We start from the raw sequence: 22,673 nt of genomic DNA, 5'->3' as shown, positions 1-22,673 counted from the left end.
TGCCCAGACAAGGATGAATGTTCCAAAGACAATGGTGGCTGCCAGCATGAATGTATCAACACCTTTGGGAGCTACGTATGCCAGTGCAGAAATGGCTTCAAGCTGCATGAAAATAACCATGACTGTAAAGAAGGTAAGCCCTCTGTTCCGTGCATTCAGGAAAGATGAGCTCCCACAGACACTATCTGAGCCAGAGTGCTTCCTGCCCTATATTGGAAAAGTTTGTACTTATCAGTCTGGGACATTGAAAATGTCCCAGGTAGCTGAAGAACTATCTAGTAAAAGCAATAAGAGGTCTCAAGAACTCGGTTTTGGCTGGATCGATTTCCCAGTCTGGCCCTTTATATGTCCATGGGGACGGACAGGTTAGAGGCAAGAAATGAAAGAAGCAGTTATGGGATGTTACCACCAGACTAGTCACTTCATTTAAGGCTTGGATTGGGTCAGAAGAGAGAGGCTGACCTGGTACAACACTTTGCTGATGCCAAATATACTTTTTTTTGGTGCATGCCCACCCCTTAGTTGACACTGCTGAGGCCTTCCACTGAACAGCCTCTGTTACTTGCCTGATCGTTCTGTGATTCACTTTTTCCAGTCAGCAAAACAAAATAGCTCAAGGCTGAGATAGCACTGAAGTCAACATGGTGGTGGGGTTGGAACACATGCCACTGAGAGCAGGGCAGATGAGCTGGAGGAGCAGGAGAGTACATCTGACAGTGAGGAGACTGAGGTTAATGAGGTCCAGGAAGATAAGATAGTCTGTCACCAGCTGATCAGTTAATTCAGCCAGCTAGTCTGGCTGCATCTAGGAATGCCAAAAGTATAGGCCTTTTTAGGGACAAACCCACCAGAACTAAGTAGTAATCCTAAAAGACCTTATTCGTGACTGAAGCCTACCATGTTTTTGCCATAGCTAGGGTCTCAATGGGGGGAGAGAGGTTTGTAGGCTATTTCAGTGATGCAAATTAGTGTATGAGACTCTCCTTGATGCCTCTGTCGTACGGTCTCTCTCAAGCTGGTTGTGAGCATAAACTGAGCAGTGCAGAGGGAATGATGAGCAGTCCAAACTGGCCTGACAAGTACCCTAGCCGGAAAGAGTGCACCTGGAATATCTCTGCAACACCTGGCCACCGAGTGAAAGTAGTGAGTAACCAGCAAATGGGAGTGCCAGGGGAGAAGCATTCTCAGATTTATAAGCGTCCTTCTTAATTTTCCTTATTTTTATTTTTACTGTAGACTTTTAATGAGTTTGAGATTGAACAGCACCAAGAATGTGCCTATGATCACTTGGAAATGTATGATGGGCCCAACAGCAAGTCACCCATACTTGGCTGCTTCTGTGGCAGCAAGAAACCAGACCCTGTGGTAGCTTCTACCAACAAGATGTTCCTTAGGTTTTACTCTGACGCTTCCGTGCAAAGAAAAGGTTTTCAGGCAAAACATAGCACAGGTAAGCTGATTCCCTGCAAATATACCAGTATGATGAGATGCCATCAAATCTCACTGCATTGTTTACCAGTCAAGATTTTAGATACACTTCTCTGCAGGTGACTTTACCCTGAGATTTTTCTGTTTGGAAACTGTGCTAACCATCTCCCATTGTTGACAACATACCGTATATGCTAGCTGAGAAGCTTACTGATGTCAGATGTTCCTACTCACCTTCTGCTGTTTAAATAGGAGATGCTTGGTCAAGTGACAACCTCTTCTGTTCCCCATCAGTTCTCAGAAAAAGAGTGGATACAACTTAGCCTAGCAAGGGATGCCTTTCAGATATAATGGCCCACCACAATGAGCTCATACTAGATTGGTTATGGTGGAAGCAAAGATGTGTTGTGAGCATACACAGCAGGATTATATTTGTAGCAACGCAGCGGTGGATGTGTTGTACCAACATTCTTTTCTGAAATCTTTGTCACTGTAGATGAAGCAGACCTTGAGCAGCACTACTTATTCCTCGTTAGCTGCAGAAAAACCACCAAAGTACTTGCACTGAACTATCTTAGGTGCAACGTGTGGGCAGATTATTTTGGAGTCCAGGTTTTTAATATGCTTCAGCTTACTGTTGGCAAGATATTTGGGGTCACAATTTCAGCTACAGGACAAGTTCAAAGAACACATTAACAAAAGACATTACGTTGCTGTTCTATAAAATATCTTTTCTTCTGGCCAACATTAACTGGTCACTTCTTTCTCTCCATGTTTTGCACCAAAAGAACCAGGCTTTTCTACACTATGTGGGTCACTGGATTCATGGATGACTGAAGAATTCACTCTTATGCTAGTTAGATGCAGTGGTTAGTAACCTTCGCTGCTGTTATATGTACTTCAAACTGAAGGTCGTCTTTTCCCACAGACAGCCCAAAAGTGGGATGGCAAATCTTTTGTGAGGTAGGGCCTTTGAGGAGACTGTGTTTTGTGCCCTTTTCTTCCTTCAGTGTGTGGTGGGCTCTTAAAGGCTGAAGTACAAACTAAGGAGCTGTATTCCCATGCTCAGTTTGGGGACAACAACTACCCAGGGCAAGCCAACTGTGACTGGGTGATTGTAGCAGAAGATGGTTATGGGGTGGAGCTGATATTCCAGACATTTGAGATCGAGGAGGAGGCTGACTGTGGATATGACTACATGGAGATCTACGATGGTTATGACAGCACCGCACCCCGCCTTGGACGCTTCTGTGGCTCTGGGGTAAGCCATGGTGGCAAGGATTTCACAGGGTTATCGGAGGTGGGAAAGAAGGGTGCTCTCATTTCATGTTTTTGGAGAGGAATATCTGTCACAAATTGGTGATGAGAATGTCTTGTGCATCTGAGTCTTGCTGCTTCCCCTCTTCCTACAGATCAGTCATTTTATCTACTATGCGAATTTGGTCTAAAAAACAACTGACTTTCATAGCTGACTTTCTGTTTTCAGCCCTGGGCTTTATGCGTCAACATGGGACTGCTGCAATGCTGTGCCCTAGCCCAGATGCAAAATCATTGTGTGAATATGAGAAACTGCTTCCAAAATCTGGTTTAAGCCTTAGTTACTTCCTTCCTGAAGCCAAGTCACATTTCCAGTCATGGTCAGGAGAGGATGAAGGATGAAGCCGTTAGTTGACTCCAGGATGGTGTCTTGTTTCCTAAATTGTTATCTAAGTCCTGATTAGCAGATGTGACTCTGTTAGTATGAGCAGTAGTGGTACTTGAACAATGAAATAGAGAAAGTGCTTATTGGATTTAAAGAGAAACAGCCAGGTAGCATGTGTCAGGACAGTCTATGCAAACTGGGGAAATGGTCTGGAAAACTGACCAAGGTATAGCAGATTGGTGTGAAGAAGCTAAGAATAGTGGGATAGTAATCACCTATCTGCATGCTGACAAATGGAGAATGGTAGGGAAAGTTTCAGGGGAAACACAGAGGTTGTAGCAAGTCACAGCGGTGAGGGAAGCAACCAGAGCTTTGCTTGCATGATGCATGGGAGGGACTCGACTGCTGAACAAGGTTCAGTTTGAGCTGTGTCATTTCCTAAAAAAATTAGCACAAAATCAGAACGTACCCAGAGGACTGGAACAAGAATATCCAGGGAGTCCTGTGACCAATCAAAAACAACTGGAAGAACTGGAATTGTAGAGTGGACTGGTATCAGTCTTCAAATATGAAAGGCAAGCATGCAAAGAGCAAGAAGAATATGCTCAGAAAGTCAGGGCAGGTGGTACCGAGCACTGAGTATTCATGTTTCCTAGCCTATTCACTGTGAGCTTAAACTCTGGCACCACAGCGTGGATGATTACTTAGCATGCGGACTTGACCACTGTGTTATGTTCTTTCCTTTTCTGCAGCCTCTGGAAGAAATCTACTCTGCAGGAGATTCCATCATGATTCGATTCCACACAGACGACACCATTAACAAGAAAGGGTTTCACGCCCAATACATAAGTACCAAATTTCAGGATGCGTTGCATATGAGAAAGTAATCTGACTGCTCCTTGCAGACGTTCCTTACCTGAAGATCGAGATGTTTAGCTGTGATTTTTGACTTTTTTAAGCCTCTGTGCATCTGACCAAAAGCAGTGTACAGTATTTTCTGTAACTAAAACTAAATCCAGTCACAAGGGTTTGCCTCTGAAATTATTAGTGTGACTCTCTCTTGTTAACATACCTAGGACCAAAAATTGTCTTCTAATCATACCTGTCAGGGCATAAATGTTGTGTTTTGCATAGCTTCCCATAGGGCTGAATGAAAACTGAGCTTAAACTGAGGAAGGTCTTAGTCTATTGAATACCCTGTCTCTAGATTATATTTCCTAAGCATCCTGTACAAGCTGTCTGAATACATTTTCTAAAGCATATGATGTGGGCAGCCACCCAGTAGGGTTTTCTCAGAGGACATTGTGGACTGTCTATTCTCCTCTGCAGCCCAAGTTACTCAGTGCAATATGAGAACAACTACGCAGTTGGGACTCCAGATTCCATGACTCCTTCTGTCCCACCTATTTAGTGTCTTAGTTTTTGTGATTTGAGAAGTAGTTGGGGGCATGGGGATGATCTCCTTGGTTAGCTGACCACAGTGAACAAGCAGTGGTCAGTGCCTGTCTGCAGTAATTGTCCCACTGCACACTGAGTGGAAGTACTTTGACACAGTGGCCAAGGGAAAGCTTGTGTCTGACAGGGATGTGTTTTGATAGGAGGCAGAGCATGAATGTGTAATGGTGGCAGAACTTTGCAGGTGGAACAACTTACAGTCTGCTCCAGTTACACTGCCAGGCAAGGCAGCTCAGAGGGCTATAGCAGCAGTCCAGGCTTCATCTTTAACAAGAAGTCTCTCTTAACTCGACCCATGTTTGCTTTCTCAGTCATTTTATGCTTCTTCCTTTCCAAGTTTCCGTTGCTCCTGAGTACCACATCTTTGTGAGCCTTTCATTTTCATAACTGTCTATGATGCTCTCCCCAGAACTCCCCACAGCTACCAAGGGGTGCTCTTACAGCATCAGCTAGCTGGAGCATCTCACAGAAGAACACATCGAGTCAGAGATGGTCAGAATACCTTAGCATATTGTTGTGGTTGTTCCTGAGACAAAGAACAGAAGCTGTGCTACAGGTCAGCTCTGGTGAGCTCTGGGAACCTGTCAAACAGATGCATGCCCCAAGCATAGGACAAGGAATGGGAAAGCTCTGCTGGTTTGCGTTGCTTCATTCTTTGCTGGCCCACGATGCAGTCTATTAGCTTCATAGCAGTTCTATAACCCTGCTGTGCATATGAGATGTTGACTTAAGCACCTTGAGCTACAAGGCTGAGACCTGCTCTGCGTTGCAGTTATTTATGCACATGGAAGCTACTGAACCATTGCAGAATTAACAGATAGCTTGGCACTTATTTGAGAGAAAGTAGGGAAAACTGCGCCTTGTGGGAGAAGTACTGTAATTGAGCTACTGGTAAGGGAGGGGAATAAAAGAAGAAAAAAATCATTCCGAACTAGATCTATTTCATTATGGCACTCATGGGCAGTAATGAGCTAAAAGATGAGGTATATTAGCTTTAATAAAGTATTTGTAATCCAAGGGTTACTGTGTTTACATAACCAGTGTACTGTCAGGCTCGGGGTGACACCTGCCCGTTGAGTGCATGACTGTGGAGAAATGTGGGGTCAGCAACACTGTCAGGCACAAATGACTTTTCTGGAGGTGAGGCCATTTCCAGACAGATAATAAATAGACCCAGCCTTCTCCAAAAGTCCTCAAACAGAATATGGTCCAAGTATTGTGAATACTGGGAGAAGCAAATGCATGAAAATATTTTCTTGCTTAGAACAAGAAAAATAAAATAATTTATAAACAATATTATATGTATATAAAATGTGCATGTAAAAAAACAGTAGTCAAAGCCTTAAATGTCATGTGAACAATACTGTGCCATGGACTATAGCTTTATTGCAGGCTGTATAAAACCATGTTATTTCTGTTTGTTTTTCTAGCTCTGTTTTTTCTTTCTAAGTTTTGAGGCCTTTTTACAGGCAAGGCCTTTAAATTCAAGCTGTTTGACCATACAGGTCTGAGGAAGTGAGGTCTGTTAGCTGTGGTCTGTTAGCTTTTTTCCTTCTCTTTCTTGATCCCATTCAAGCAAAATTGCAGTGGCTCGGGTCTGGAAATAAAAGCTTGACACTGATCCCTGTGAAGCAGAAGGAAAGTAATAGGTGGCAAGCAGCAGTTCAGATTTCCTAGCTCTCTAATGGGAGAGAAGCTTCCTGTGTACTTCCACATCTGTGCTCTATGTTCTGATAATTTCTTATGTTCCTCAGACTTTGTATTTGGTGTTCTGGTTTGTTGCAGATGCTTGCAATGTGGTTTGATGGATCTACTGCATTTGTTAGCATTCAAGCAGGTGTCTTTTGTGACAGTGTACTCACAACTGTTGTACTGTACATTTCAACTGATGATTTGTGTAGAATATTTCTGCTGTACTGACTGGGTGGTAACAGTCAATAATTCTAACTGTCTATAAGTTTCTTAAGTGAAAAAGAAAAAAATGTGAGATCCTCCAAGGTGTGTACATGTATTCCAGTCTTTGTGTGGTTTTACATTTCACTAACAAAATTAATATTATAGGTGGGGAGGAGAGGAGGGTGTGGGGGCAATCAAAATGTACCTAATGAGTCTAGAGACCAAAATGAGTCTCTGCTTTTATTAAAGACTGGATTCAGTTGCACATTCTATTGTATACATGCATCCACCAGTTCCTCAAGGGAAAGAAATTTCTTAACACATCTTCACTGCAGCCTTGTGATCTATACTCCCACTGTAGCAGCAAAACGTTCAGTACACAGGCAGCATTAAAAATGTTTTTCTTCCTCTTTCTGTCCTCTGCCTGATACATATTCTGCTTGCTAAGGATCATTTCTGTGTTTTTCCCCATCCATCCACTATTCATTTATGTCATTTATGTCCCCTGAACATTTCCTGTGGTGTGTGATGCAGCCACTCAAAGCTTCATGGTGTCTGAATTTCCTCTATGCTGCACCTAAAGGCAGAGCAACAATGGAGACAAAGAATAAGTGTCTTCACACAGCCTCCTGCACCAGGCTATGACTGCAAAGTTTGATTCTGGAATGTGCCAGGGTGCTGTCAGTCAGGTCACTGATGGACATGATTTCCAAAATGAGGGCCAGTGAGCATCCAGTCATGCTGAGAATATGGTCCAAAGCAATGCAACCCAAGTAGAAACCAGTGGGAAATAGGAGGTGATATAGAAGGTGGAATATAAACTAATGTGACAGCTGTCTGAGAAACACTGATGTGTGCAGCTGCAGCAATATATGCTATCACCATTTTCATGATCTATCTGGATGCTGAAAGTGTTTCTTGATCTTTCACAGGCTTATATATTTCTTTCTCTTCAAGTAGAACTTTCCCTTAATTTCTCTTTCAGATTTGCCAGCCACCAGTGCTATGTGATGTGGCCAGTTTCTTATTTTTAGAATCAGGATTTAATTTTCTAGAAAGTGCCCGAAGACCATCCAGTCACCATCTGTGAGATGCTGAAGGGGATATCTATTGTCTGCTAGGAGATTCTTCGTCCTTTATAAGCATGAGTATTCAGTGGTACACCAATCAAGACAAAGAAAGATGCTTAGGAGCACACAGGCCTATTGATCTCAGTATCAGACATGAAACAAGCCAGCAGGAATCCTCCACTTTGTTCTGGCATTTCCCATAATTTTTCTCTAGCATACAAGGTGTTAACCTTAGAAAACAAAAGCAGAATTCCCCTCAATCTGCTACACACTCACAGCCATAAACAGTTTTGTTGTTGTTAGGTGGGTTGTTTTTTTGTGTTTTTTTTTAAGCCATGAGGCGGATTAGAAAAAAAAGAGCTGTAGTCCTCAGTGCCCTAAAGCCACATGCCAGCCATTCTGCCTCTGACAGAGGAGCTGCTTTATCAGGTGTGCTGGGATCCAGTCAGACTGTCTGACTCACCCTGACAGAAATGCCCTCGTCTTCTTTCTCTTTACAGGTCTCCAATTTCTTGTGTTTTGGTTTTGTTATTTTTTTCAGCAGGAAGAGAATCTCATTCTAAACAGAATGCTGAGCCTGGAGTTGGACAGTCAGCTGTTAATGTGTGGAGGGATTTCTGGTGGAGGAGAGCAAAATGGTGAGTGGAGCCATCCTGTCTCAGTAGAGTCATATTTCAATGGAACCTGGGGGAGAGGTCAGAGAGGTGAGGCTGTCGGAGTATTTGAGTGTTTGATGTAATGTTCCTTGGGAGTTTTTAGCCCTCCAGTTCCTTGCTCCAATCAACTCAGCTGGCACTCTTGTCATCTTTGCTTTTCCTTGTAGTGCAACCAACAGTTTTAGGTACCTGCTTGGATTTTAGTGTCTATTACAGCTTTTCTGTCCAGGAGATATTATCCAGTTCTGGGGCAGCTGGAGCAAAGTGGAATCAATCAGTGGTCCTTTCTTGAGGAAATTTCCTGCCCTTTGGAGTGGGTTCCTGCAGGATCTGCTGAAATGATCACACTAGAGCTGATGCTTGTATAAACACAGGAAAGGACGTAATCCCTGGCTGCAAGCATTCATGGTTTGAGCTAGTATGGGAACAACTGGGAGGGAATTCATTCCATATGTTGGAGAATTGATGCTGAAAGGGTGGAAGCATCTGTTAAAAAAGACAGTAGCTGCTGTAGTTAATGCTGGGAAATGTACTTGACTCCTGTCAGGGTCACTGATGCTCAGAGCCCAGTAAATATCACACTGAGTAATCTGGACAATCTATGAACAAAAGCAGGGATGTGTCTGCAAATAGGGATAACACAACGCCAAATTACATTCACTTTAGGTATCAAAATTTCAGAGCGGGCTGGAAGGGAGTTTCAGTCAGGAGGTCTGGAAGCGTCCTTTCCATTCTGAAGTAAATATATTGGATGTCAATAGTAATTTACATGTAAATGACATCCTTGTCTCTCCTGATATGGATACTGTACCAATTTGCATATTTATCCATTTTTTGCAAGTGACTTGAGACAGTGGCTTTAAACTTTAACTCATTAACTTTAACTTTAAACTTTAAACTCATTAAGAGAAACAGCCTTGTTCTCAGTGTCTTGCTGCAGTTTCCTGTGTTTGCTTGGTTAGAGAATTCAGATTCCAAATACGATAGTCTCAGTAAGATATCCTGAATCTTTCATTTTGTACATAAAAGAAGCTCAGTGAAGAACAAAAATGTATAAGTTACCAGTTAAAAATGTAAATGTAGAACCAGGTTATTACTTTAAATAAGAGCTGTGTGTTTTCTGGTAGAAGCTAAGTATGTATTCCCAGTCTAAAGCTATGATTAAATAAACTAGGAAAAAAAAATTCTACTTAACCTGATTGGTAGTGATTGTTTTATTGCAAGTCACAGACATACCTGTTTCTTGCTGGGAATATAAATTTGTCAGCAGTCAATTGCACGTACAGTTTCGCAAATACCTAGAGCACAGAAAGGTGAGAGTATATAAATGCATTATTTACATGGCCCCTTCTGCTCAGACTTTAACCTGCATGCACAGTCCTGAAATACATATAAAGTCCATTAAGTATATATCATTACCAGGAAGGAAATAAATGTACAGCTTCAGAGAAGAGATAGGTGTGAATATCTAAGCTCAAACATTAACAGGTCAGCTGTGCAGAAAGGTGTGTTTCAGTGAGGAAGTTTGAAGAATGCACAATAGAAAAGTTGAGTAAGAATGCCTCTACAGAATTTCATTCCCAGCTGGCAACATGGGTGTAGCCATGCCTGGGTCTCTGAGGGGCCTGAAAGAGATCCTTCTCACTTGGTGACTGATTGTTAACTATGCATGCTCAGAATTATTTCCCAACACTTGCAGTCCCTAAGCCAGGTTGTTCAAAGGTTACACTTCCAGTTCAATGTTCACAGCTTGCCTACAAAGGCCGCAGTTCCAAACAAGCCTCTGACTGCAGTTAGGAATGGGAGGATGAATTCTGGATTGTTCAGTAAGTAGTATGATCCATCGTATCCAGCGAAGTGTCCTGCTCCCAGACCACAGGATGTAGACTGAGCTAAGACTGAAGTGTGAATCCTCTCATAACCTGCTTATGCTCTCAGCCTTCCTTCTCCATAACCTGCAGTATCCAGACTTCCTGCATACTTTTGCTGCATTAACCTCCCTGACCTGAAATAACCAGGCCCTATTCAAGGCATGGCAGAAGAACTTTCTGCAGTCAGAAAAAGCCAGCTTTGTGCTGGCTCATTATACTAGCTTTCTGGGGATGCACAGTGACACTTCCTTTCAGCCTTCTGTCACCTTTCACATCAGTTCAAGAGACCTCAGCAGCTTTGCTCTTTCACTCAATTTTTATTTAATTCCAATGTTTTTATGGCTCTGGCTGGGTTCAGCAGAGCTGCTGCTCATGGACGTACTACTTGCTCCTGGATTAGAGGAGAGGCTCCTGTGCTGCTTGTCCTCATCTCTGCCCCCCAAACTGAGCTTCCCTTCCCAACGCTGCCACTAGCACAAATCCCTCCAGTCATCTGCAGTTGCTGTGGTGCTGGCTGTGTCACGGACTCAGTACTAGTTCTAGCAGCATGGCTACACCAGAAAGAAAAGTAGTTCTTAACTTTCTTTAAGCCTCCCAGAATGCTAATTTGCATCCCAGACAGGCTTTCCTCCTGTGTGTAGAAACAATTTAGCCAGGAAAAGGTTAATATCTTTCTATCTTTTCAGCTGTCCTTGAATCAACAAGAGCAGGAACATGTGATTAGTTTGCAGCTCAAAGGCTGCAGGTGCAAGTCTTTGCTATCTTACAAATTACCCTGTACTTTGGCTTTGTTTGTCCCTCAGCCATAGTGGTAATAAAAAAGTTTTGCCCTCTTAGTGGGGAGTTGGCAGAGTAAACCGATTGCATGATAAGGCTCTGTATAGTGTAAGTAATTCAAGCAAACCAGTTTATGTCTTCTTGTACTGCACTTTTAAATAGCCTTGTATGCTTTTTCTTCTTTTTTTTTTTCTTTCCCTCTTGAATAACTGTCATGTTTCCTGTTCAAATCATGTTGGTATATTCCCATGCCATCACCTCCAGACACTGCAGAAATATCCCTCTCCATTCCCACACCTGCATAGGGCACCTACAAATTGCAGAAAGTGTGATATTTTTATTCTTCTTCTTTTCTAATTTCTCTGCAGGATGTGACAAGATCTTTCATGCCCTTTTACAACACAACTGTAAATTCAGTAAGTATACTGTGTAGGATGAAGATCAACTGCCTCCTTGGCACCATGATATACCTCGGAAAGAGGGAATATAATTCTGAAAAGGAGGAGGTGCTCTTAACAGATAGTGGATGATTGGAATCTTATCTGACATGCTGTTCTATTGCTGCTAACATGATATTTGTCTTGCCACTGAATGAAAATGCACATCAGTGCTAAATCTTTTTTAAAAGGCAAGTATTTTGTCTCTCTTCCCACAAAAACTTGTGGATGTGCAAAGATCTGGACTTTACAAACTGACCTTCCTGCTTGTACTGTCTGTATTCTGATGCACAGAACCTACCTGGCTTTGCTTCTTCTCAGCATTTTATTGCATAAACTGTCAGCTGTGGGTAGTGGGTTAGCCTGGGTGAAGGGATAACAAGCAATGCATCTGCCATCATCACTATGTGATAGGCCTTCTATCTCCCAGCTTCAACTGCCTTGTCACTTGTAACCAGGTGTGATGTTTTTGCAAAGGCTAGAAAAAGCTTGAGAGTTTTGATATGGGGTACGCACAGGTTTCAGTGTCCTTCTCTGCACGCCTTGCTTCTGCAAGCCCAGACAGGGTGTGCAGTGCTTTCCAGTGATGGATGCTCCAGGTAGGGGCATGCAGGTAGATGCTGTAGTGATAATGAAGAGCAGATTTGCAAAATCACATCATTTCTGGGGTCTTCTTGCTCCCCTTTTTGCTTCTTTCTCTTCTGAATCCAACCTTCTATGGCATGTATTAGTGCTTATCTCTTGCATGTATTTTTTCCAGTCTCAAACTCCTTTTTGAGGAAGAATATACATTCTTTCCATTCAGTCAGAGCCACCATTGGCTGGGTTCTTGCTTAGGACTGGCAAGCGCGGGCCAAGACCTCAGGGTCTGGCTGGGTTCTCCAAGTGTAATCTACTAAATGCTGCTGTTGAAGTCTTGCAACTGATTAGTCTCTATCTGTGCTTGCTCTATATAAAGTAATTTTTTGTAAATTTCTATAATTGTCTTATTTCTAGATCTCTTCAACTGCAACAGCAAGCACACCTGTTGAGACAGATTGTTCTTATGGGGTAAGAGTTTGTTTCATTATTTAATTTGACTGATTGCTTATGGAGTATTTCCCCTCTAAAATCGTAGAATCTTTTGAGTTGGAAGGAACCTTTAAAGATCATCTAGTCCAACACCCCTACAATGAACAGCTCAATCAGGTTGGCCAGAGCCCTGTCAAGTCTGATCTTGAATGCCTCCAGGGAAGGGACATCTGCCACCTCTCTGGACAATCTGTTCCAGTGCTTCACCACTTTTGTTGTTTAAAAAAAAAAAAAAGAAAAAAGCATTTTTTTTCCTTATATCCATTCTAAATCTCCCCTCCTTTAGTTTGAAACCATTTCCCCTTGTCTTATCACAGCACACCCTGCTAAAGAGACTGTCTCCTTCCTTCATACAGCCCCTCTTTACATACTGAAAAGCCACTACTGGGTCTCTCCGGAGCCACCTCTTCTCTAGGCTGAACAGCCCCAGTTCTCTCAGCCTGTCCTCGCAGGGAGGTGTTCTATTCCTTGAATCATTTTTGTGGCCCTCCTTTGGACATGGTCCAACAAGTCCACATTTCTTCTCCACATCTGGATGCAAATCAAACTTCTGCATCTCCTTTCTATCCTAGTGTATAGTATAGCTGGGCTAGATAGCACTGTTGTGGCCCAGAACTGTAGGTTCATCATGTTGGCTATTCTTTGTGCATGCTAAGGCACGCACTCAGCTACTAAGCACAGAATTACAGGATCACACTGCATGTGTTTGACCTGACTCTCTTTCTTTGTGAATTAGTATAAACTTTGGGTGGTTGGAGTAGCTGCAGGGATACCCAGCTTCCTGACATTGGTTCTTGCAGTCATGTTGGCAGTGGTCTGTGTTCTCCAGAGGTCAAACTTCAGATGGAAATGGGTAAATACCTTCCTTCACCAGAATGTCTTGCCACTTCCCAGCCTAATCCTCTATGTCAGAAAGCTGATTCAGTCCTCTCTGTAGCTCTTGGAAAGTTCAGGACTGCACTCCTAGACACTCAAGCTATCACTGGTTTACTTAGAAGTTAAAGGATCATAAGGATCAAAGAGAAATTTAAGTTAAAATTCAGAAGAAGCACTTCCAGGTGATCTGTTAACTAGCAGAAAACAAAATCTATGGCCACTGCTCTTCAGTGGATTCTTCTCACCCAAGTAGGAATCCTCTGATTCCAAAATGATGTTACTTAGCTCCCAAAGCATTGGCAAGTTGTTTCATAATAACTAGTTCTGTCAGCTTTTCTTCTGTTCCAGACTGTGGGTTGGGTATCGATGTCCTGTGTCCCCAGTGATGGGATAGAGTCAGAGTTTCTGCAGCGCCATACTTCTTTCCCCTGAGGTGAAGAAGCATTCATATGCCCAAGGAGGAGAAAAGTCAGGAAGCACTGTGGCAGCCAAACACTGACAGTTCTGCCTAAAATGGTCTGTTCCTTCCCCTGCTACTTTATAGAAGTTTTAAACCAGCTATAGTTCTTGCGTGGCTCATTCTGCTCTCACTCCAGAAAGAAACCTGTAACAGTACTAAGGGAAGTGGCCTCCCTGTAGTTGCTGTTCATTAACATCTTTTTGTGTTTTGTTCTGCTTTTCTGATTGTAAATGTGCAAGTGAGGGTTTTTCTCCTGTGTGAAATGATCATAAGAATTCGGAATGTTATAGTGAAAGCAACTGTTGGGCATTAAGTGATCCCTTCTGAAAGGTGATTCATGGGCTGGCATCAAAAGGTCTATGTGGTTGTCCCAAATGAAAAATCATTTTGACAGGCACCTTAAAATGTTAATTATCCTCTATGGTTATTTACACACAGAGTGTGTTCTGAGTTCAAAAATTGTTTAATAACATTTTCTCACAGCTTTGTGCTCTTTGTAAAGTTATGGGTGAGTTGTAGATAGATGTTCTTTGTCACTGATTTTGTTCATTGCTTTAGACAAGTGAATGTTGTGAAGTACAAGAAGAACATGAATATGAAAAATCCCCTCCCAGACCTCCCAATGTAAGTCATCATTTGACTGACTCTTAACATAGCTACTGACTTACTAAACACAGGGCTGGATTTAGCAGTAGGAATGGAGACCTCACCGTAAGCTTGCTATCCCAGAGCTCTTATGTTGCCAGTATTTCTATGTGTCTGTCTGATGGAATCCCTGAAATGGGCCATGTAATGGATTGCCATTGTTTTAGAGTACATGGGTGAAGGAGCTGCATCCTGCTTGGGCAAATGTGGGAGGGAGAGGGGAAAACTAGAAATGTGACCCGATGTGACATTTTCATCAAAATACTGACAAACAGTTCCAAAGACAGGCAGGAATTCTAGTGTTCTCCATTCTCTGCAGCCCGAATACTCAGTGACAGCCATCACAGAAATGATATTTTGCCTCTAGGATATATACATGAATGTGCTGGAGGAGACAACAAATGTCTATGTAAATGAAGATCAAGGAAAACGCTTCGGAACAGGCTTCCAAACACAAGCAAAGGCCCCACGGGTGAAGAAGCTGAGAACAGAGCCACCTATGACAGAATCCATTTATGAAAATCACCCTCCCTCTTGCTGAGAGAAAGTGCCAAGTGATGGCTGGGACCAGAAATAACAGACAGCATTTTCAGGACACCAGGGGTCCCACAACTGTGTTTCAAGAACAAGAGTATTTGTATGTACTTGAAATTCTGGAGGGTAGGACAGAGACATTGTGAGGGGAAAGAACCTGATTGAGGTTCAGCCTCTGAGTGGCTCAGAGATACTCTCCTCATTTGGGGAGTATGAAAACTCTCTGGGAGAGGTGGCTTTACTGTCCTCCTATGTTTAACTTACTCTGTTTTAATAAAAAACATGTAAGTACTCTTAGTGATACAGCTGGAAGAGAAGGACAACCGGAGTGTTTACAGGAGCTCACATGACTCAGGTGCTTTTGCCCCTCAGTAGTGCCTAGGAGGGCAATAAGGCAACGTGGTTCTCATTTGACAGGAGGAGATGAGACTGTAAGTGAGAAAAAAATCTGGAGGCAGAAAGAAACTGCTGCTGCTGTCCTTACCCACAGGGATAGCAATTCCCCTCTGTTCTCTGCTAGGGAAAAGCTGGGCCATAACATGCTTGGTGAATAAGAGAGGACCTCAACAGCAGGCAGAGGTCTGACCAAAGGTGGAAACAGCATTGAAGCTCTTGCTACATTCAGCCTCTGAACTTGGGGGAGTGCTGTCCGCCAATAGGGATGTTGCAGCTTTCTGTCAACCCCCTGTGAGCAGCATACTGGCAGGGGTCCTTGCAGGCTGCAGCAGCAGCAGTGAGCCCACTGGTGAAGCAGGCAGGGCCTCACCCTGGGAAGGACAGTCTTGCCTGCACAGCACTGCCCACGTGCACTCTGACCTACTGTGTTGTGTGGAGCAGTGTCTGCGGGCACAGTCCTAACCCAAAGAAAGGAGCAGCTCAGGTCCTCATGAACAGATTGTTCTTTATTGGGTCATTAGCATAAACATACAGCATAGCAACTCGGTCCCTCTGCAAAGTCTGCTGCTGCTGCTGTTGGGACACACAAGGCCAGAGAAGTGGGTGATGGATAGCCACAGAGTCACAGCTGTGAGCAAATCAGCTGTTCAGTGGGTCTGCTGTGCTCTTGCAGCCTGTGATGTGACATAGTGTCATTGCAGTGGGGTGCAACATCACCTTCTGTGCTGTGTGAGGAGGAGCCGTTCTGGGACGTGTTCAAAGCATTGTGTTTGATCTACCACAGACTTTGTCTGTGGACTGTCCTCGTGGGGGCTTTGAGGTGGTGGGGCAAAGTTCCTGCCACTGGTTTGAGTCGGGGAGGTGTAAAGGAGCAGACTGGCTGAGGAGCACAGCAGTGAGGTTTTGTGCCCCTCAGCGGGGGATAGCACAGAGCTGGTAGTAGGGAGGAACATTTCCTGTCCCACTCAGTGTTGGGGTGATGCTGAGTTCGTCAGGGCTGACAACAGGCTTCACGGTGAAGTTCTGCAGGATGGCAGTCAAGACTAAGAATATCTCCATGCGTGCCAGGCCCTCTCCAGGGCAAATTCGTTTCCCTGGAAGCAAACACAACCAATAGCACTGAGCAGCTGATGTTGAGCGGCTCAGTGTTTGTACTAAGCCCACGTGTTATGTATGCAGCTAAAGTACACGTTGACTAGATGCAGCCGCAGCAGCGAGGTGAGTGGAAGTTAGGCTGGGTGTGTGATGGCAGAACAGGAGCAGGAGAAGTGTTGAACACAGGAGGAGGCGCGGAGGGGATGGGAGAGTGAGGTGATGCAGAGGATGGTTGAGAGTGGAGGGTTGGGGCTTTTGGACAGCGGGTGTCTGCCCGTGGCCTACTTAAGAGGAGCGTGGGAAAAGTGGAGCTGCCGTGGAAAGACAGGTTGGTTCAGGCTGGCTTTGATGGTTGCGTATGAAGGTGACAGCTACTTTAGAAAATGAGAACGGGTCCGCTGCGTGTCATTCCATCAGCATCTCCCAGCGGGGGTTTTGAAAAGCTGTCAGGCCCTAACCAAGGTGTCCAATGTGGTTGGGGAAGAGATCAGCTGAGAGGAACTAAACAGAGAGCAGTGATCCCTGAGGAAGCGCTGGCAGGACTGGGCTGGGAGCATGTGTGGTCACCTGAGCAGGAGGACCACAGCTCCTGAGGGAGGAAGGCTGTGCCTTACCTGCTGAGAAGGGAATGAAGAACTCGCTCTTCCTAAAGGTGCCATTCTGGTTCAAGAAATGTCCAGGATTAAACTCAGTTGGGTTTGGAAACTCCTTGCTGTCATACAGTGCGGTACTGAGGAGGGGAAAGACGGTGGTACCCTGCAGTGACACGAGAAGAGCAGACCATGAAGGGGAGCAGCGTTGGGCCACTTAATCCTGCTGCCTGCCAAGCTACGGCTGGACTTAGTGGTACGATCGTGTCAGAAGACATGAAGAAATGCGAGCACAGTGGCCCAGGCTCTAGTGGATTGTGGTGAGCTTTGTGCCTGTGCGAGGTGACACAGCTATGTTTTGTTGTGAGCTTTGCGTGTTTCCCCTAACTGGCCAGTGTACAGAGCAAGGGAGTAGAGGAGTTGGACAGAGCTAGTGTTCCAGTCTGGGCCCAGGGAGCAGCAACAAGGCAGTGCACGGAAGCTAGCAAAACCCCAGGGATGTGAGGATAGAATGTTTATGAAGGCCTGAATGTGGACAAGGTCTGGCCCCAGCATTTCTTGCTCCTGGCCTCTATCTGACAGCCTGACAGCAGTGGTGCTGCCGCTCTGTTGCCAAACTGGAGGGAGCTTGCCTGCTAACCTTAGGAATGATGTAGTCTCTGAAGTGGATGTCTTTAGTGACTGCATGAGGGAGGCTCATAGGGATGAGGGTGATGAAGCGCTGGATTTCATGGACCACTGCATCTGTGTAGGGCATCTGGGTCCGGTCAGCCACGCAAGGTCTTCGTGATCGTCCTACTACCCGATCAATCTCTTCTTGAACTTTCTCTGTTGTGAGAAGCACAGCCAATACGATGAGCAAATAGGACAACCTGCTTGGGTGGGGTTTGCCTTAAGCAGTCCACAAATCCTGTGGGTTCAGTAGCAAATTAGTGATGTTGGGAACATTTATGTTGATTTAGGTGTTGTCTGGAATGCATCTTCTCTGCAGCCTATTCCAAGAATGCCTTATAACAACTTAGTTACACTGGAGTACCGAGAGATAAAGATGTGGACATAGTCAAGGCCCTGCTGGTGCATTTGCTGCTCTTGCTAGTGAAGCCAGGAGATCTCTACCAGCCACCCTAGGGTATGACAATGCAAGGACTTTGGCTGTGTATGTAGAATATGAGAGAATAAGTTTGGGAGAGGGAAATACTCTGAGATATCTGTCAGACTCTGGGGAATAGTAGAGGGAAAAAATACTGTAGACCAGTACCTTGTATCTTTGGATATTTGAGAAGAAGCAGAAGCCCATATCGTATAGTGGTGCTTGTTGTCTCTGTTCCAGCAAGGAACAAGTCGAACGTCGAGGTTATCAGGTTTGTGATGTGGAAGTGTGATTTGGGATTGTCTTTTTCCTAGAGAAAAAACTGTGCTGTTTCTCAGGTTGAACCTGAGCAGTGTGGCCCTTCCAGAGCCATTGCATTTTTCCACTAAGGTGCAGCAGCCATTTGGGACCTTGCAGTGCTATTAAAGAGCTGCAAGCCAGACCCAATAGCAGGCATCTTTCCAGCTGAGTGCTGTACGGTACACAGCTGCCTACTTGCCCTTCTTATGCCACTTGCTTTCCAGTACAAGAGCTGGAAGATCTGATTGTGAGTGCCCCTGGGTAGTAGCTGGTGAGTTTACAGGCCACCAGCTATGAGCACAGTCAAAACTGATTATTTCCACTGCACAGACCTGTTGCAGTGGTTGAGAATCGGGAAGGGTAAGTGCAATGTCACTGTTGGTTATGAGAAGGAAAGTGATTCAGCACAGGTGTGTTTGAGAATGAGCTGAGGCTGCGTGCTCTCTCCTTACCTCCTGCATTTTGCTGAGGAAGCAGTCGATGAAATCCTGAGGGGCACTGGGATCCAGGGAGGCTTGATGCAGCTTCACCTCCTCTGCAACAAATGCTTTTATGGCATCAGTTTCTATGAATATCTTATTGTGTGGGCCCGGCAAATAATCCAGGATGTAGGAGAACATCTGGTACAACTGGAAGGAAAGAAACAGGAAGGTCCCTGGTGTGACCATTGCCCTAGTCTTTGTGATTAGCCAAAAACAGGCTGGCTCAACTCCCTCAGCTGAGACAAGTAGAAGGGCTATGGAGCTGTGCACAGTTTCAACAGAGCAACTGTGACCTGCTTGGTCACAGTATGAATTCATAGTGTTATTGAATGGTTTGGGATGCAAGGGGCCTTCAAGATCATCTAGTTCCAACCCCACTGCGGTGGGGTGGAAAAGGTGCTTCTTGTTTTGAAGGTATTCCCTTTTCTGCAGCAGAGTGTTGATGGGTCCTACTGTGAAGGATGAGATGAGACTTTCCTGTGAGGAAGGCCTCCTGCTCCTCTGGCAAAATGTCCCCACTATGAAATATCTGCTGAATGTACCTGTCCCCAGCGGGAGTTGCTCAGTTCAAATATGTGGTTCATGTGGCTCATCAGGGACAGGAACTTTTTGTCTTTATAGTCATATCGTTTCCCAAAGACAATGGAACATATGACATTGGAGACAGCGCAGCTCAGCTTGAACGTTGGGTCGAAGGGCATTCCTGTGAGTTCAGAAAAGTTACAATCTATGAATAAGTAATGAAATAATTACATAAAACCTACGGCCACTGTGGGTAACATGAGCTGCAGTGGACAGTGGAATTTCACAGTCTCTGAATGAAGCAGAGTGGTTCTCCAGAAGGAACTATATGTGATCCTGGCATTGTTAACAGCTTAACAGCTTGGGAATCAAATGTGCAGGAAGGTGCCCTAACAGACTCACAGAATCACAGAATCGTAGAGGTTGGAAGGGACCTCCAGAGATCATAGAGTCCAACCCCCCTGCCAAAGCAGATTCCTCATACCAGGTTGCACAAGTATGCATCCAGGCAGGTCTTGAATATCTCCAGAGAAGGAGACTCCACACTCTCCCTAGGCAGCCTGTTCCAGTGCTCCATCACCCTCACCATAAAGAAGTTCTTGCTTACATTTGTGCAGAACTTCCTATGCTTCACTTTCAGTCCATTCCCCCTTGTCCTGTCTCCACACACTGCTGACAACAGTCTGGCCTCGCCACTCTGCCCCCCACACCTTAGATATTTATAGACCTGGATCGGGTCCCCTCTCAGTCTTCTTTTCTCAAGGCTGAACAGACCCAGTTCACTTAGCCTTTCTTCATAGGGTTGATGCTCCACGATGCTCCATGACTGATGATCTTTGTGGCCCTCTGCTGGACTCTTTCCAAGAGATCCCTGTCTTTTCTGTACTGGGAGCCCAGAACTGGACAGGGTACTCCAGATGAGGCCTTACCAGGGCAGAGCAGGGGGGTAGGATTGCCTCCCTCGACCTGCTGGCCACCCTCTTTTTAATGCACCCCAGTATGCTATTGGTGTTTTTGGCCACAAGGGCACACTGCTGGCTCATGGCCAACCTGTCGTCCACCAGGACGCCCAGGTCCCTCTCTGCAGAGCTCCTCTCCAGCAGGTCATCCCCCAACCTGTACCGGTGCATGCAATTATTCCTCCCCAGATGCAAGACTCTACACTTAGTTTGTTAAACCTCATCTGGTTTCTTACTGCCCTGCTCTCCAGGTCTCACTGAATGGCAGCACAGCCTTCAGGTGTGTCAGCCAATACTCCCAACTTTGTATCATCAGCAAACTTGCTGAGGGTGGCCACTATCCACTCATCAAGGTCATCAATGAAGATGTTGAACAAGAGCGGACCCAGTACCGACCCCTGAGGAACACCGCCAGTTACAGGCCTCCAACCAGATTCTGCACCGCCAATGATGACTCTTTTCTCTGCCAGTAAGCCAGTTCTTAACCCACCAGAATGGTTCAGAGTCTTCTGAGAGGCCACCTTGCCCACTGTTCAAGCAGGGCCACTTAGAGCCGCTGCCGCAGGAGCACATACCAACATCATTTGAGCATCTCCAAGAATGGAGACCCCACAGCTTCTGCTAAGAACATGGGCTCCCTTGGCACATTCCTTTTTTTGCAAACGTAGGCGATATTAAAAGCAGATCGTACTATTTGTTTTTGTGATCTCTTCAAGCAAGTGCTCAGCTTCCTCCTGGATCCTCTCTTCTATGCTCCTCTTCCCCATCCCAAAGTTGCGCAGAGTGGTGAGAGCAAACCGCCGAACTTGTAACCATCCCTCGTTGTTGCTGAAAATAATGCCTGTGGAGGAAGAAGAAAGGGGAAAGACCTGCCTTGGGTGTGCTGGACCTGTGACGAGTGGAGGCTAGCAATGAGAGCGAGTGCTGTCTCTGGGGGAGCACTGACACAGCACTGTGTAGCACTGTGGTTTGGAGGCAACCTGCAGAGGTGCTGTAGTCCAGCAGCCTGCTTTTGGCCTTCTCCAAGACATAACCAACCTCCTTGTGAACAGCTGATCCCTTGCATCCACACAGAACTTCCCCTACTGCAACGTGGCTCCGTTGCTTCTTGCCCTTTGCTGTGCACACACGAGCCCAGTCTGGCTCCATGTCTCTCTTACACACTTCACGTGGTGGAAGCCAGAGATTGAGGGCTGCCCTGCCTTCCCTTGTTGCAGAGGCACCCACCCTCTTCTCTCTGACTGCCCTCATACATGCATCATTTGCTCCAGCCCTCATCTGCCATACTTGTCCTCAGCGCTTCCCTTTTCCTCAGGGGAAGCTCAGTCAGTGAACATACCTAATCCTTTGTTAGCCCGGTCTGCCATTGGCATGCGTCCCCTGGCAGCAAACTCATCCGCACGATCAATCAAGGCTTCTTTCACCACCTCATATCCAGACAGCACCACTACTGGAGTTGAACCCAGTTGCACTGAGAAGACCGGCCCGTATTTTTCAGAGAGCTGTCAAAATGCAAGAGAGAGCGTGGCTGTGGAGCAGGTAGAGAGGAGGGGTTGAAAAGTGATCAGGCTGCTGCTGCCTCCTGCTGCAAGCTGGGCAGCCTCACAGACCTGCAGTGTTAAGTGAGGCCTGGTCCTCTCCAGACAAACATCAGTGAGCCATCAGCCCCATAACAAGGGCGGAAGCAGCGAGGGGGCAGCTGAGATCCCCAGGGCTTTTCTGCTCCTTGCCCACTGCCACTCAGCAAGCTACAGCCACACATCGTCCCCATGCACACAGCCCACACATTCCTCACCCTCAGCAGAAACTGAGAGGAAGAAGGGAGTCCTTACCTTCTCAAGAGTTTTGGCTAAATCCTTTGGTTTCACCTGAAGCATGTTCCCTATGATGGGAAGGGGAGCTGGTCCCTCAGGCATCTTCCCCTTTCCAGACCTTTTTCTCCATTGCGCGATGGAGAGCAGGCAAGCCACACAGATCAGGAGGACAATGCTTGCTGCTCCCAGGAGCAACATTTCCCAGGTGGACAGGAGCTTCTGATTGTGCTGTTGTGGCTGCCTGTGCCCCTTTATATACTGAAGGGTTCTGCTTTGTTACATAAACAACATGTTTTCAATCACATGGCTGACTTACTTAATACTACTTATCAATCATTTGATTTTTGCCCTGTGTTGTGAAATCAGGACGTGTCAGATATGCTTTGTTGATTAAAGACACACCTCGTGTCAAAGAACTGCAGAGGCCATCAGGTTTATGAAATTTCATGTCTGCTCATAGGGCTACTTATTTCACTCCCAGTTTATTGTTACAGAGTTCATACTATAAATGTGGTGTTCCACTTGAGGTGCTCCCAGAACTGTTCTGTTGTATATTCTGTATAGCATCGTTGCTGTGTTTTCTACTATTCAGCACAGTTTCTACTAG

The 22,673-nt window shown here is 45.3% G+C and overlaps 2 protein-coding genes across 14 annotated transcripts in view; one reads left to right on the top strand and one right to left on the bottom strand.

The window, feature by feature from the left end:
* Positions 1-22,673, top strand: part of TLL2 (tolloid like 2) — a 147,592-nt gene that overhangs the window by 78,731 nt on the left and 46,188 nt on the right. For 3 of the 13 annotated variants that reach the window (XR_007377375.1, XR_007377373.1, XR_007377374.1), the window contains exons 18-23: positions 8-133; positions 1,016-1,143; positions 1,237-1,450; positions 8,033-8,129; positions 11,164-11,211; positions 12,229-12,282. Coding sequence is in view for 7 of the 13 variants with exons in the window: in XM_048946756.1 (XP_048802713.1) it covers positions 8-133; positions 1,016-1,143; positions 1,237-1,450; positions 2,439-2,689; positions 3,823-3,957 (854 nt within the window). In the remaining 6 variants the exon portion in view is untranslated. The other 10 variants (XM_048946756.1, XM_048946754.1, XM_048946755.1 and 7 more) reach the window with 6 other exon arrangements.
* Positions 15,700-22,302, bottom strand: LOC125694071 (cytochrome P450 2C9-like). Its single transcript, XM_048946785.1, has 9 exons — positions 22,085-22,302; positions 21,592-21,754; positions 20,944-21,093; positions 19,314-19,474; positions 18,742-18,918; positions 18,158-18,299; positions 17,540-17,727; positions 16,924-17,065; positions 15,700-16,308 (listed from the first exon to the last, which is right to left on the bottom strand). Exons 1-9 carry the CDS (start codon positions 22,262-22,264, stop codon positions 16,127-16,129), a joined length of 1,485 nt encoding a protein of 494 aa, XP_048802742.1. The 5' UTR covers positions 22,265-22,302; the 3' UTR covers positions 15,700-16,126.

The sequence above is a fragment of the Lagopus muta genome, chromosome 5, assembly GCF_023343835.1.
Source record: "Lagopus muta isolate bLagMut1 chromosome 5, bLagMut1 primary, whole genome shotgun sequence".
NCBI lineage: Eukaryota > Metazoa > Chordata > Aves > Galliformes > Phasianidae > Lagopus > Lagopus muta.
The sequence above is the reverse complement of the archived record's forward strand: the minus strand, read 5'-3'. Positions and strand labels throughout refer to the sequence as shown.